At 48.9% G+C, this 16,841-nt stretch overlaps 1 protein-coding gene across 1 annotated transcript in view; it reads left to right on the top strand.

The window, feature by feature from the left end:
- TBXAS1 (thromboxane A synthase 1) overlaps nt 1-16,841 on the top strand; it is a 155,767-nt gene that overhangs the window by 110,712 nt on the left and 28,214 nt on the right. Inside the window, exon 10 of the mRNA XM_036328564.1 lies at nt 1,112-1,423. Within this exon, the coding sequence (XP_036184457.1) occupies nt 1,112-1,423 (312 nt within the window). The remainder of the gene's footprint in view (nt 1-1,111; nt 1,424-16,841) is intronic.

Raw genomic sequence — 16,841 nt, 5'->3', positions numbered from 1 at the left:
ACACAGGAAATAACAGCCATCTTTAAGGATAAAGTGCTCACGTGTGTGACACAGATTATTCAGGCAATAGAAACCCAGAAGCCAATAATAAACTGAGGAAATTCTACAACAAGCAACGTACTTTAAAATTAGAATGTGTTGTTGGTGGTTCTGATACTCTCCTTTTGCTGTTTAATTCTATAAACACCTGAAAAGAGTAACCTATTGTTTGCTACTCATCACATTAAAGAGCTTTTCAGAGAAGGGATGTGCCAGGGATATACGCAGTCAAGGCTAAGGACATATGTAAGCGCTTCTGTGGATACAATTAGTGATAGTAAAACTATAAAGAAGATAAGGGAAAATGGCAAGACAGTTCTAACCACTTAAATGGGCTACTGATTACTGAGGGGAAAAAGGAGCCCGAGATGAGGAGGCTAGGCTAGGAGATGCAGAACACAGGCTGGAGAATTTGAAGACAAGCTTCACCAAAGCTAGTCTCCCGCCCCCCGCCCCCCACCCCACCCCACCTCCAGGTTCTGTTAACTTCCTGCTGGTGAGAAAAACACGGCCATCACAGAAGCCCTGAACTGGGTATGAGTGAACAATGGAGCACATACTTGGACTTAAATCTACATGATGTTGTGTTTGTTTTATTGTTAGAAAACCAACCAGCCAATGAATAGTACAAACATGAGTAAAGTACTAAAAGCCCCCCGGTTCTCCCATCTCCTCCAGCTCACTGGGAACTGTTGAGTATGGATGTTGCTAAAGATTTGCTCTGCAAGGACAAATAGATGCAATTAGGTGCCTTGTACATGGACTGTTTTTACAAATCCTTCCGCAACTTGCTTTGTTCACTCACCAGAGTGGCTTCACATCTTTCTGATCAGCCCAGATAGGCAGACGGCTTCATCTTTTTGACTGCAGCACAGCCTGCTCTTGGCTGCACCAGTATGCGGACCAGTGCAGACGGAGGGACATTCAGGGGGCTCTCGCCATCTCAGATCATCCTGCAGCGAGAATCCTTGTTCTGTCCTAAAGCTGCATGTCCACGTCCTGTTTTGTGCCCCAAGAAACCCCACTTATGCGGCCCTGGGCCATAATGTGCATTTCTTCTTTCGTCCCTTAGAGGCGGAGAGACTTCCTCCAAATGGTCCTGGATGCCCGCCATTCTGCCGCCTCCGTGGGCGTGGAGGGCTTTGACATCGTCACACAAGTCTTCTCCGATGAATGCTCGGCGAATCCTTCGGAGAAACACCAGCCCAGACGCCCGTCCAAGCCTCTGACCGTGGATGAGGTCGTGGGCCAGGCCTTCCTCTTTCTCATCGCTGGCTACGAGATCGTCACCAACACTCTCTCCTTCGCCACCTACCTACTGGCCACCAACCCCGACTGCCAGGAGAGGCTTCTGAGAGAGGTGGACCGGTTTAACGAGAAATATGTGAGTACAAGTTGGGTCCGGTGGCCCATGTGAAATCCACACAATTGTGTGTTCGTGGAGGTGAAACTTATTTTTGTTAACTGCCTTGCTAACATCACATCCTAAGTTTATAAGATGAAATAGGGCCACAGCCCACATTCTCCATCTCTCGGAGTTAGCAAGTAAGATGTTGTGTTCAGAACAACAGAAGAAAAAACAAGAAAAAGAAAAATTGTGCGCGTGCCTTCCCTGTTTGGGGCCATCCATGAAACCAGGCCTGGCTGCCAAGTCCTCCGTTGGTCAGGGGTGGGGCAGAAGGTGTTATTTCCCAGTGTTCTGGCTGTAGAGGTGCCATGCTCAGGGAGGCAGGTGTGAAGGCAGGAGTGGGCGTAACGCAGGCTGGGCGAACACAGAAGAGCAGGTCTGTAAATGGAGTCAGGTGAAATGGGGCCTGGTAGTGCCGAGTCCAGATTCTGGTTCTTCCTTCTAGAGGAGACCTCTCCTTGCTGGACTTGAAGCACATGTTCAAGGGCACTGAGTTAGGCTACTTCATGATGCCATTATTTTTTCTGGATGCTTATGGTGTATTGCTCTGACTTATGAGTTGTTAAAGAAAATCATTGTTAAAATATGTGCTTTAAAAGGAGGACCACCATCTTAGAAGCCTTTCTACTACATTCTGATATAATTACTGCATTCACAGTTTTGGGAGGTGGCCCATTCTGTTATTGGAACTATTAGAATTTTTTTTTGTATATTGAGCTGAAAACTGTTTCCCAGAAAATTCTGCTTCTTTATCCCACTGGGGAACTAAATGCAAGATTAGCTTTTCTTCTCCAATGCATTACCTGTGTTACTAATTGCTTCAAGTTTTGGCTCATCATGAGCTGTGGTCAGCCTAAAGTTCCATGATGTTATGACAAGTGCCAAGCCGGACCTTCCCAATCCACTGCTTATATAATTGATTTTTTTTAAAGCCTAGATGCAAGCGTTTATATTTATTCTTATTATTGCTCAAGTCAGTCAAAATAATTTTGAATCTTGATTCTGCCATCTGTCATATTAGCAATTCCTCCAGCTCTGTGTCATCTGAGACTTGCTAAGCATGTCTCCTATTTCATCCGAGTCATTGATTAAAATGTTGAACAGGACAGGGCTTCCCTCCAGGTTGACATTGATCCATTAATCGATATTCTTTGGGCATGGAGTCTCAACAAGTCATGAATCCAAATCACCCTGCTACCCACTCCCGCCACCTCTCAGCTCCTACTTTATTGATAATTGTGTGACTTTTTTAATTGAGGAGGGGGAGGATAAGGAACCAGAGATGACTGGGGTACATGCTGCAAGAGAAATAACAGACACTGAAGGGCACATCTATTGGGATGTATTTGCTGGCAGGTAACAAAACCCCAAATAAAACTGATTTAAAAGGGGGCGGGGCTTATTAGGACAGAAAACTGAACAACTCAGGAATAGATGTGGCTTCAGGCACATCTTTACAAAGGCCTCAGTGCCATGCTCAGGCCCCAGGTCTCCCGTTGTTGGCTGTGCCTCCGGAGTACGGCCTCATTCTCAGTTGTGCTCCAAGCAGCCTGCCAACAACGTCTGCACTACTGGCTTCCTTGCTCATAATCAATGGAGCAAAGAGTGTCTGTGGCCCCAGCTTTTCGGCAAGAGACGTGAGGTTCACTCTGATGGGAATGTGTAGGTCACTGCCCATTCTTAAAGCAACTACTGTGGGGGACTGGGGTACAGACGGGCTTGAAGCAATTAATCGCACCCCCAGAGTCAATCATCACGTTCTATGACTGAGAACTTGGGAGAGCACCTCCCAGAGGAAGTTCTGGTTGTTATCCCAGGAAGGCAGTGAAGACTGGCCTTCAGTAAACCAAAGGAAGGTCGAACTAAAGCATCTGGCGAGTGGCCAGCCGTTGGCAGATATGGCAGTGGGTTACACAGGTAGAAGTCACGCTCCTTACCTTCAGGGAATTTAATCACTAATTGAAAATAAAAACAAAAACAACAAAAATAGGGGGGGGGGTAAGAAGTTATGTCTATTAAAATAATATCTCCCTTCCAAATAAAACCCTCCAAGGCAATCGAAGGCAGCAAATAATCAAGTCTAGACGGTGCGGTGTGAAGCAGAGAGCATGGGCTCCAGGAGCCTGGCCCCCCAGCGCCATCATAACCACATCTGGTTGTGTCCCTCTCCCAGGAGGCCACAGGGAGTGTTCCACAGGCTTCCCGTCCACGACCCTCACAAACACAACCCGCCACCTCCGACATGGCCTTCACTGACCATGACCTCAAGAAGGATGGCATTGTCGCGTTAAACCCTGGCTCTTTCAAATCCCCCCAGCCTAGCATGGGGGCTTCTTTCCCCAGAGGACCACCTCCCACCAGGCTGTGCAGAGGTTGCCGGACACGGAGGGCCCACGGGCAAAGAAACACTCTAGGAGGTAAAGTTCTGAAACTTTCGCAAACAGGAAACCATCTGGGAGGAGTATTGGAATGCAGGTTCCAGGCCCCTCCCTCAGGGGTTCTGATTCCATGAAGTCTGGTCAATTCCCAGGAGTCTGCATTTTAAAATGAACAGCCCGGGAGATTTTGATGTAGGCGGTTCCTAGTTACACCTTGAGTAGACAGCTAAGACTCTCAGGGTCCAAATCCCAATTCTAATTTAAACCCCAGTCGTACAACCCCCCAGGCCATTTTCTTTCTCTAGGTAACAGCTGGGACTGTCTCTGAGAAATAGGAATACAGTGTGTCTTTTTAAACAATTGAATTTGGTCGTCACAATGGTGCTACTAGTAGTATAGCCTCCCACATGGTATGCACTCAATAAACATTTGTAAGATCTTTTTTTTTCCCTTGTTCTTCCTTCTTTCGTCTCCTCCTTCCGATAATCAGTTTTGTTAATACGGACCATCTGTCAGGATATGGAAGTGCAGATTATATATGTTCACACATTAGATATTTTCCTGAAAATTAGCATGTCAAGAATGACTTGTTATAATTTCCTGCTGGTTTGCATTCAACAAATATTCCTGGAGTGCCAGTTAATGCCAGACTTGGCTCCAGCGGCTACCCAAGGATGGCCTGGCCTGGCTTTCCCATGATGTCCCTGTAGAGCCCCACACGCCTCAGTAGATGGCCTTCCCTTGTATTTGTCAATGAGATCGCTGGATTTGAACTCTACAGTGTCTTTTCCCTGAGTCATATCCTTTTACAGCAACACCCTAGGTGCATCTCATGAAACTTCTGTCCCTCTTTCCAAAAAAAAGAGTACATATGTGCCCTGTATCAGTTAGGATTTTTTCTGTTGACAGTCAGAAAACTCAAAGCAGATTGGCTCAGGGGGCTTATTGACCCACATATCAAAGAAATCTGGCCTGGCCGGTGTGGCTCAATGGATTGAGCGCCGTCCCATACACCAAGAGGTCACTGGTTCGATTCGTGGTCTGGCACATGCCTGGGTTGTGGACTTGATACCCAGTAGGGGGCGTGCAGGAGGCAGCCCATCATTGATTCTCTCTCCTCATTGATGTTTCTCTCTCTCCCTCTCCCTTCCTCTCTGAAGTCAATAAAAAGGTATTTTTAAAAAGTCTGGGGAGATGCAGGGGTTCACACACTGTCGCTGGGGCCCTGGGCGTTCTCTCTCCCCATCTCTCAGTCTACTCTGGGCGCACTCCATTCTCAGACAGGACTCCCCCAGGGGTCTCACGACACCTGTGTAGCCAGTATGTGCAACAGTCTGAACTAAGAGGTACCAACATGGAACCATATTGTGTTTTCCCCAATTATTTCTTTTCAAAGTGCTTTCATGAATCTTCTTCCTCTTTCCTTGATGACACCTCAGACAGATCTCAAAAGCTTCTGGTCACTTTTAGGCATTAAAAGGTCTTAAACCACTCCGGTACGGTTTACAACTTCAGTCTCCGATCCACGTCAACCCGCTTCCACCCTCTAGCTCAGGCTGACCTGTGGCCTGAGGAAGCTGCCCTGAGGAGGGAGTGTGTCTCTTCTTCCACTCTTCCTCCTCGCCCCCACCCCTTGCCCCTTGTGGGCCCCTTCTCCTCCCAGGGTTGGGGCCATCGAACAGATCCCCAAATCCTGCTTAACTGGGGCTTCTCTCCGTGCCTAACTGCAGGGGCCTCTGGCATGGAGAGGATGCCGGTTATGCACAGTGCTCCTGGGACCTCCTCGCCATACCATCCCTGATGGGGGAGGGCGCTCCAGCCCCCACTGCAGCTCCTGCCCCACAGCCTCTTGGTGGGGGGAGGGGGTCTCCTGGTGGCAGTCAGCCCTCTTGAACAGCTTTGGTGCCTTCCTCAGTGCCCACGTGGCCCACAGGAGGCACACCCACAGTGGCTGCTCCCTCCATGTCCCCTCTCTCTGCCCTGACGTCTCTCCCCAGTTACTTTTCTTGTGCTTACATGGGCAGAGAGGGCAAATGGGCAATTCTGCTATATCAGCCGGTGACCACCTGGAGAATGGCACACCCGCTCAGGCTGCTGCCCCGCTCTGCAGAGTGGTTCCATCCGAGACCCCTTCCTTGGCTCGGGACGGGGAACACATCCTCTCTAGGCCAGTGATGGCGAACCTTATGAGCTCGGCGTGTCAGCATTTTGAAAAACCCTAACTTAACTCTGGTGCCGTGTCACATATAGAAATTTTTTGATATTTGTAATCATAGTAAAACAAAGACTTATATTTTTGATATTTATTCTATATATTTAAATGCCATTTAACAAAAAAAATTAACCAAAAAAATGAGTTCGCATGTCATAGGTTCACCATCACTGCTCTAGGCTGATGGCTCCCTCTCCTCCCCTCAGAGGCCGAGGCTCAGGGGTAGAAGAGAGCAGATTCGGGTCCAGCACGAAACAGCAAGAGTCTCTTTCCTGGAAATCTCAGGGAGAGTATCGTGGCATCTCCCTGACAGACTGGGTCCCGAGCCCAGCCCCCAACCAATCACCGCAGCCGAGAATATGACCCTTTGGTTGGCTTACACCTGAGTCCCTGCTCCATCGCTGAAGGTGGTGTCCTTCCGATTTCCAGTGGATCCCCAAACCTCTGTTACTGGAAGTGGGGGGAATGAATGCCAAGTCGCCAGAAAACAGTGCGTCCTCCATGTACATAGAATCTGTGGTTCCCGCTTTCAAATTTCTTGTTGTGCAGTCACACCCACCTTCCTCTGAACTTTTAAAAACTGACTTTCCAAAGGCAGCGGTACAAGTCCAACCGCGCTTAGTGCTGCCCGCTGTTTGTGCTTGTAAATGATCTGCTCTCGTGAACTTCCTGCAAAGGATGCCGCGTTTCATACCGGAGCCAGTCGCCGCTTCCCTGCTGGTTAGAAAGAAGCCCGGGCAGACAGCTGGCCTCGTTGCATCCTGTCCCAGTCAAGGTGTGAAATTGTCAGAGGTGAAAGGCAGTGATTCAGGTGCTGCACCTTGAGCAGAATGGAATTTCTGGCACATGTAATGATACTCAAAGGTCTTCCTTCACTACCGAGGATTCTCTTATACTACATGCCTTACGGCTCGAACATTCTGCCGCCCTATCTCTCACCACCTGTTTTGACCCGAGTGACCTTGACTGCCTTTCTCCTTTGAGGGCACAGGTGTCTGTTTCAGTTTATAGTACAGTTACAACCCACTTTACCTTCATTAAGCCGCCTGTGTTTTCTTCCGAATCGTCTGGCTTTGGACTTTTGTCTGGCTTTCCTTCCTCTCATTCCCCATCAAATTGCGGCTTAAAACCTTCTTTCTCAAGTCACCCAATCTCTTGGAGAGCTCTCTCTTTTCTCCGTGGCTTCTTCGTCATATTGAGGAGGAGGTACGTTCATTAAATTCGAGTTGAGAAGGGGAAGATTTGTAGCACTTGTGCCACGCGTAACATTAGGAAGGCACACCAGTGACTTAATAAGACCTTTGTGATGTGGATGCTTCATTGTGTTCTCCAATATCTAATTTTGAAAAGGATGAGAGAGAGAAAACAACTTTCCATATAAATTGTTTTTGCTATAGCGTTAGCACTTTATGTGGAAATTATCGACTTTTGATCTAAACCATTCTCTTTTTTCTCGTCGGTGCCGGACTGTGCCAGCCAAAAATTTATGACCCATTTTCCTTCCGCTTAATTGTTGTTATAAATCTGTGCAGAACCCAGTTGTAAATTTATCTCAAATTGGGCTAGATTGATAGATAGCCTCTCTTTAGGGTAATTTGAACATAGTTATGCCTTAGAAGGAAGGCCAAATTCTGAAAATTTCTCTTGAAGAGCTGCTTTGTAACCATTATAAATATCTAATTAAAATGAACTCACTCTTTTTCTCGTAAGGATAAAAGGGCGTTCCATGCTGGGTATTTCAGCTGATTAGCTCATGCTGCTCATGTGAGCAAGGTTGAGGATTTGTTCCTTGAAGCAGCCAGGGGATCTCAAAGGAAAATAGCATATTCTGTGGCTACATTAAAAGAAAAAATAAAGAGCCATTTGCCTCCGACTAGCTGTTTCATAAACACACATCCTTTGTAGCAGAGGGAGGGTTCGTGGAAAAAATGCAAGTAGCTTAACAGAAACTTATCCTCACTCTGGGGGAAAAAATGTCTCCCACTTTGGATCCCACCCAGGGCAAATTTTCAGGATCATGTCCACACAGGGCGTGGGGCAGAGTTGACTTTGAGTGAAGAACTGGAAATGGGTTTCCCTCCTGGGAAGGGTTCCTGCCTAGGTCTGCTCGGGTCTTGCCGTCACACATTTAGGAGGATACATTCGGGTGTCCCCAGCCACACGGGGCAGTAGAGGTTCATCTGACGCATCCCTTCCCTGCAGATCCTAACCGCTCAGCAGAACACAGATCAATGAGGCACAAGGAAAGACGTAGGAGCAAAGGACAACTTGCAGCCCTAGAGCCAAACTATAAAACAAGACAAGAACTGGGACACGGGCAGGGCCACAGACGGCAGCACCAGACAGAGGTGGAGCTTCTCCAAGTTTAATGGGGGGAGCTTGTTACCTGCAGGTGCTGACTCATAGGTGTGGGGCGGGGCCTGAGATTCTGCATTCCCAGCAAGCTCCCAGGTGATGTGGCAGCTGCTGGTCCGTGGCCCGCCCTGTGATCAGCCAGGTCCTAACACCCACCCCATCTCTCTCAGTTGTGATGTATGTAGCAAGTAACTGTTTCTCCTGATAGTTAAAGTACTGATGTTCTGCAGTGATCTACCTGCTGTTAATAAATGAAAACAGCCTCAAAATGATTCCAAAAATAAGCACGCCACTCTCACATTATTGAGTGAGAGATAAAGTGATGAGGGAATTACCCAAATCCTGGGTGTTTTTAGAAGTGTGTTGCCCATAACCCTAAAACTGTCTGGCCTCCTTAAACAACTTTCTCCAGGGTGGGAAGCTAGGGAGAGCTCTGGAGTGGATGGAAGGTCACTTACAAGGCGGGTGGAGATGGCCACCAGAGCCTTCTCTCAGGGTGCACGTGCACTCGGGGGCCCTATCACATCCAGCAGGCACCCGCCAGGCCAGGTCTTCTAGGCAGGGAGCTGTGTCTGGACCGCAGCTCCCCCGAGGAGCCCTTAGTGTAGATGCCAACCAAGAGGCCACGTCCAAGTATTGTGATCAAAGCAACTCCCCTGATGCGGCTTCCCTGGGAGCCCAGAGCAAACCTGTACTATCCTCGCTGCAGGAACAGGAGCCTCAGTGGGGGCCCTTGGAATGTGTCCAACATGCCCACTTCCTGTCCTTCATTCTGGAAGTGTCTGCCCCCAGAGAAGTAGACTCACCCTTCCCTGGCATCCCAACACCGAATAGCAGCGCAGAGAAGTCTTGACGGCCTGCAAGAGAGGCCTCCCGGTGTGTGCACCTGGAACTCCATCTTGGAAGTTACCATAGGTGGCTCTGCTACCACAGCACCCACTCCGGGAAGGAAGAAGGAAGACAGGGTGCAGGGCACTTCTGTGCCCCACCAGTAGACAACTCAAGTGTCCCCAAAGAGGGGTGACCAGTCAATCTGGATCAGGTGGCAGAGCCCAGTTGTCCACTGCCCATGTGGTTATTAGACACACACAATAGCCTTTGCGATCCAGGTCATCTGCCCATTCTCTCCTTGGGGGACACCTGCAGGAAGGTAGACTGTCCTCTCTGTGGCCATCTGTGCTGTGAATGTGTGCTGCTCAGGGCCAAGGGCTCCCTCTGCCACCACCCAGGGGTCCACTCTTCCACATTGTCAGGGACTGTTAAAACCCATGCCCACCTGACCACTGGGGAAACTGACCCACTTTGACTTTGAACTGCTCCCAGGGGCCTTGGCAGTGGCAGCCACACCCCCAGGCCTTGTGGATCCCTGCCTCTTCTTTTTCTTCTCCCTTTTCCTCTGGCCCCACTTCCTGGATTTCTCTTCTCTGTCCTCTACAAGATTCGCAGCACTATTTCGTCTTCTTGATTCTTGTTCTGGCTCTGTTCCCCGAGGTCCAGAGAGACAGAGCTTCCTGCTTCACCTCCTGACCCACTGTCCCCTTGGGGCCCCTGGCTGTCCCGGAGCCTGTAAATTTGCATAGTGATGTCTTGTGTGCATCCAGCGGGGATGGTCAAGTGGGAGGCGGGTTGAAGAGCAGGAAGAACGTGAGGGTGTGTTTCTGGGCCACCAGGCTTAATCAAGTGTAGCACTTGAGCACTTGCAATTTTTAGCAATTAATGCTCCGAGTCCCCCTCCGCTTTGAGTCCCTGCGGAGCAATTCTGTCTCGGCAGAGGGAGAGGTGACCTGCAAAGAGATGGTCCTCCTGGGAATGGACCACGCCAACCAGCATCTATGTGGAGACTCAGAGTATTTTATTCTCACTACCTGGGCCTCTGGGCTGAGCTTTGCTAAGCCAATAAGCTGCCAGGGTCAGTTCACATCAATCCAGAAAAGCAAGAATTAAAAATAAACTTGGGGAAGTGAGCTCTGTAGGTGAAGCGTTGCGTTCTGTGGGCCCACTTGACATGGAGCTGGATTCTCAGCTGAATGGCTCATTTATCTGACTACTGCTCGCATTATAGGCTCTTCAAACATCAAAAATATGGGTTTTATGCCCAACAATTAGCTCTTGGAATAAGAAATAAACACACACATTTTAAAAAACAAAAGTCACTGGACTCTGCTGACCAAACCATTTGTCTCCCTGTGGAGCCGAGTGGGATCGGCTGCGGCAAACTTACTAGTAAAGACTCCTACTCCCCAAGGACCCAACCCGTCACCAGGACTAGGATTGCACCATTAGGGGTTCCTCCTTTGTTTCAGCCCATTACCCAGGATTAAAATGCCACCACTCTTGGGAGGGGTGATATACTCAGTCCCCACAGGGACTGTCTTCTGCCTGGCACACTGGTATGTCTCAGGGCCTCCAGCATGCCTGGCACATAGAGGCTTGTGATGAATGGGTGTTGAATGAATGAGTGCCAGTTTGCCCACTCTCTTCTAACTGGTGACTACCTGCACGCAACCTGGAGGTGGGAACCCACAGGGACACTCCCGGCAGAAAACACGTGGTTACTCCCCCTGGTGGACTGGAGTCAGGGAAGGCCACTGCCAAGGTAGATGCAGTGAAGGCAGCACTCAGCACTGCCTACAATCCTACAATGGTGTCCCCACAGGACTCCCGGGGGCTACTTCACACACCCACCACTTCATGCCCAGAACTGTCTCATCAAAGGAAGGAAGAAACCGGATGGCTCTGAGGGGATCTCAGGGGCCATCTAGGGCAGCCTCCCATCGAGGACAGAGGTCTGAGAGATCATGTCGCTCTGCTTGAGTGCTCCCAGGAACAGGGAATTTATTACCTATGGCCCCCCTGTTGTCCTTGATAAAGTTCTTCCTGCCTCAAGTTGAAATCTGTCCTCACTAATTGCCCACCTACTCACCCTTGTCTCTCCCCTCTAGTTCATGGTATTTATCTACTAGCAGTCAGCAAATTCATAGCTTCTCCCTGGGGCGTGGGAGCTACTTCCACCCCCACTAACAGCCAGTCACTGGGCATCTCAGAGACGGAGGGGAGAAGGAAAATTGGAAAATCAGTAAAGAATAAGGGGCCTTTCTAAAGTGTTTGCTTGTGGTGTGGTCCGTACATTTAATTTAGTCTCAGTTTTCTGGTAAATCTGTTTTGCCCCAGGGCTGTGGATAGCATTATGTTTGTGGTGTGTGGGTGCGTGCGTGCACGTGTTCATGTGTGTGTGTGTGTGTGTGTGTGTGTGTAGCATTCTGTGTTACAGCTGAATATGGTCTGTGTGAAAACATCAACTGCATGAGCCTGTGCAGCCAGGCATATGAATCTTCCAGATCAGAAAGGATATTTGACTCCCCTATGAGTTGCAATGTGTAAGGTTTATAAAGTTAAGCACTTAGAATTCTGTCTTTAAAATTTAAATATTTAGATTGGGTCCCTAGGACACAAAACGCAATGCCTGCTTCTCAATCGCTTAATTTGATTTTTTTTTTTCCCCTTTTTGGTAGCATAAGTTGTTTTTCAAAGCCTCGTTCCTTGAATGTTCCCTATAGGAGGAATGTAATTAAACTTCCCTGGCCTCCCCCTGCTGGGACCAAACTGGGGCCGGAGCTGTAGGAAGCATAAAACAGATACCCCGCGAAAAGAATCCTTGTTCTAAAGATGAGAAGAGGATCGACTTCCCTCTGGTCATGAACAAGAAGCTTTAGAAAGCCACCCAGGCTCTTTTGGCAACGGGCTTAGTCTCGAAGACATTTTAATTAGTAATTTAAGGCTGGAAGGAAGAGAATAAACTCCTCACCTCCTCAATTGTATGCAAGAAGTTTAACTCAATGGGAAACTCAATGTTTGGAGTTTGAATGGCAGAGAAGGAGGGAGGCCCGGGGGAGGGTGATTCTGGAAAAAGAACAAACTTTTTCATGAAAATGGCACCATGAGGTACACTGGCCTCGTCACCCACTGTGTTTGAGTCCCCTCTTTGGGCGCAGGCGCGCTCTACCCAGCTGAGACAGAGTCACGAAGCTCTCACTGAGGGAGCGGCTCCCCTCACACTCAGACCAACCTAGACTTCGCTCTGACCAAGGAGCATTGCCACCCAAAAAGGGGCCCATGCCGTGGGTGCTGGGCCCGTCCTTCCACTAGCGCACTCAGAGACACTGAGCTGCACTCCCTGGCAGTGTGACAGGGATGACTGGCACAGTCCCTTTGCTCCTCCTTTTCCTGTCTGTAAAATGGGAATATGAGTCCTGGCCAGTATGCTCAGTGGTTAGAGTGCCGGCCCACACACCCAGGGGTCACAGGTTCGATTCCTGGTCAAGGGCACATACCTGGGTTACAGGTATGTAATCCCCTGCCCTCATTGGGGCATGTGCAGGAGTCAGGCAACTGATATGTCTCTCTCACATTAACGTTTCTCTCTCTCTCTCTCTCTCTCTCTCTCTCTCTCTCTCTCTCTCTCTCTCTCTCTCCTTCCCTTCCACTCTCTCTAAAAAGCAATGGAAAAAAATATCCTAGGGTGAGGATTTTCTTTAAAAAATGGGGATATGAGTATATAGCTCATAAGATTGCCATGAGGATTAGATGAGTGAGCCCATTCATGATTCTGGGCACAGTGGCAGGGGTACATACAATGCTGGGGTCACCCCCTTGCTGTGCCTCAGTTTCCTGGTCTGTGAAAGGAAGGCATGGACTGGACTTCTTCTCCTCTGGCAAAGATAATGATCCGTGGATGTGTACATGCCAGACCCTAAGCCAAGTGTGTCACATGCAAGTGTTAACTCTTTCCTCACCATAACGTTCTGAAGCAGGAATTGTCACACCCATTTAACCCGTGGGGGAAGGGAGGGCGTGGTCAGGGAGTCTGGAGGAGCAGGACCACAGGAGAGAGAGAAGCCATAAGGAATTGACTCATTTGATGGTGGGGGCTGGCAAGGGCAGGCCAGCAGGCTGGACACTCAGCCGGATGCGATGCTGCGTCTTGAGGCAAAACATCGTTGTCTCCAGGAAACCTCAGGTTTTGCCCTTAAGGCCTTCAACTGACTGGATGAGGATCATCCACATTATCAAAGGCAGCCTCCTTCACTTACACTTCAAGCCAACCACATGGGCAGGGCACTTTCACGGCAACACTGAGACTCCCATAATTAAATGACTGGGGACAAGTGGGTGCAAATGACCGGCCATCCCAGAGCCCTCAAGAAGGTCATTTCTCAAAGGTTCTACACTAGGAAGGGGCCTGGCCTGGCTTGGTGCTCACAGCTCCAGACCACTTCATATATATATATATATATATATATATATATATATATATATATATCCTTCAAAAAAAAAAATGAATGAGTGCCAGGTTGCCCACTCTCTTCTAACTGGTGACTACCTGCACGCAACCTGGAGGTGGGAACCCACAGGGACACTCCCGGCAGAAAACACGTGGTTACTCCCCCTGGTGGACTGGAGTCAGGGAAGGCCACTGCCAAGGTAGATGCAGTGAAGGCAGCACTCAGCACTGCCTACAATCCTACAATGGTGTCCCCACAGGACTCCCGGGGGCTACTTCACACACCCACCACTTCATGCCCAGAACTGTCTCATCAAAGGAAGATATATATATAAATATATTTTTAATGACATTTTAGAGAGAGGAAGGGAGAGGGATAGAGAGATAGAAACATTGACAAGAGAGAAACATCATTGATTGGCTGCCTCCCACATGCCCCCTACTGGGGATCAAGCCTGCAACCCGGGCATGTGCCCTGACTGGGAATTGAACCGGTGACCTCCTGGTACAGGGACGATGCTCAATCCACTAAACCACACTGCCCGGCTCCTCGCTGTTCTTTTCAACATTATCGCAGCATTCGGCGATGCGCTGATTCGGAAACTGTCCCTCGATGCCGCACGGCCCGGCCTGCCCAGGTCAATGTCGGCTTCAGCACTTCTCTGAGGGGGGCTTCCAGGCTGCCTGCTGGGGAGGGGCCTGAAGCCATGTGGGCACAGCACTGCTATGGCGTTGAGGAAATGCCACCGCCCAGGTGGATGCGGGCACACATCCTCATCGGACACCTTTGCTGGCACCACCTTTAACTGCCATCCTGGCTCTCAGCCTGGGGATGAGAAGTGTTCCTGGGTTTGTTGTGGCTTTTCCACTCCCATGTGGAGTCCGGCCTCCGAGTTCGTGCATTCTCTTTGTTCGCGGCCCACCATGGGCCGAGGTTTTAGACTAGACGCCAGCCCACCGCTAGGCAGAATCTGACTTTAGGCAACTGGAGACCTTCTAACAATTCCTTCTCCTACCCACCTGGCCACCCAGACCACGACCCACATGCACATCAAGGCCCAACAGCAGCCGTACATTCGTGTCTGAGAACTTCTACCAAATGGCGGGTACTTCTACACCCCAGGAGATTCTACAGCGAGGCCGGCACCCCACTTCTTTAAAAGCCCCCCGGGTGACTGTAAGGTGCAGGTGGGGGGAGAACCATGGCCACACTCCCTTGAGATGTATGTGCCAACTTCACTTTAGTCCTTGGGCTGCATTGTGCACAACGTGACTAACTGTACAGATACTCGGCGTAATTACTGGGGTGCTGTTTGCTCTTTGGGAAACACTCACTGAGTGACCAGGAAGTAATGGGTTTTCTGTGACTGTGCTGTGGTTCAGGTCTATCCACAGAGCCACGAGACCAAGGCCTGGCAAGAATGATGGGGACTGCGCTTAGAATGATGGCCCTTAGACATGGAAGATACCAGAACACAGGAGGCCATCTGCTCTGTGCCCCACATCCAGGAGCAGCAGGGCTATTTCTCCATCTCACAGATAAGACAACTGACGTGTAGGGAGGTTCCCTCACAAGCCACATTGCTACCTCAGAATTCAGGGAGTGTTTCTAGCTGCCTGGAGCCTCTCTCTCTCTCTCTCTCTCTCTCTCGCTCTTTTTCTCTCTCTCCCCCTCAACCTCTCTCCTTTCTCTGAAAGGCTCGTTTAATGATTCTCCAGCCTGGCTGCAAATGAGTGATTTGTAGACCTGAAAGATGCTAATGATGGTGGTCACCAGCACCATCATCATAACAGTAAACATTTATGGGGCACCATAATTACTCATAATAATTTTTATGTGTAAAATAAATCTGACCTAACTCTATAAAGAAATAAGTCCTACTAACCAGGAATGTTATGTAAATTAGAAAGCTCCTAGAAGCATCTCATGGAAAAGTCTCTAGTTCCAGTGGTGTTGTTTCTGAGGTCAGTTCCCTGTGGGCCCCTTACTCAATTTTAAGGGTATTGTCCATCTTCTCTGTGCTCAGTCTGTGACCTTAACTCTCTGACGGTAACTCTCTGCTGTCCGTGTGGGCTGCGTGAGGTTATCCTGCAGAAACACCCTGATTTCCAAGTGTTTTTATCAAGGAGTGATTCTTTGGAGTCAAGCACTCAATATCAATGAATATTGGTAATGATTATGATAGAAATAATAAGAAGATGAATTACTATTTATTGAACACATGCTCTGTGCCTTGGGCTGGGCCAGACAATTCTAACAACGAATTTGATATTTCCCCCATGTTAAAGATTAGGAAATTGAAACAGAGAGCAAATGACTAGCTCAAAGTAGAAGCAGAGTCTACATTTGACCCCAGGTCCACAAACCCCAACATTCCTTGGTGCTCTCTTGGGAATGACCCCAAGGTCGATGTAGACAGGTCTCTGAGAGCCGGCAGCTGTCCAAAGTGGTTTAGCTCCCAGTTAGACCCATTTACGACCACTTGCTGGCCCTGTGACCACCAGGTCCTTGTCCAGGTGTTGGGAAGATCCCAGTCATTTTCCCCTCCTGTCTCGGGCGTCCTCTCCCTGTCCTCTGCCACCCAGTACCAAGGACACAATCAGGATAAATGGCATTTTCACTTGTATCTTCAGCTTTGATAGATCAAGAGATCCTGATAAGCCAAGATGTGTCTTTACCATGAACAGAAAAACTAAATTAACTCGCTTCAACAACCAATAAACAGATCAAACAACATAAAAGTCCATAGCGAAAGAAACCTAAGCCAAAAAGTATACTGTTACTTTTTACTTAACATTTGACAAATTGACATGCCCTTGTCTGTCCTTAAAATAAAATCCTATCAATACGTCCATGTACAATTTTTTTCTACATGAAGTCCAACAGATCAGGAATTTCTCTGTTCACTCTGTCCCTTGGGTTTCAGGCAGACAGTTTCTTCCCTCGGGAATAATTCGTTACACCTGCCATCTATCACTGCGTCTAGTAGCTTTTTCTCCCTGTCCCTCAAAATTCTGCTCACTTACTAAGGCCTGTGGTTGTCCTGACAAACACCCCTCTCAGGCTCCGTGAGATTTCTGGTGATACAGGCCGCAATCTAGCGAAACAAATCCTGCCCGTGGCTGTGTCTAAGGGGCATCCTGCTGAATGCCCATGCTTGCTTTTCT

The sequence above is a fragment of the Myotis myotis genome, unplaced genomic scaffold (assembly GCF_014108235.1).
Source record: "Myotis myotis isolate mMyoMyo1 unplaced genomic scaffold, mMyoMyo1.p scaffold_m19_p_11, whole genome shotgun sequence".
NCBI classification, from domain to species: domain Eukaryota; kingdom Metazoa; phylum Chordata; class Mammalia; order Chiroptera; family Vespertilionidae; genus Myotis; species Myotis myotis.
This window is presented reverse-complemented; position numbering and strand designations above follow the sequence as displayed.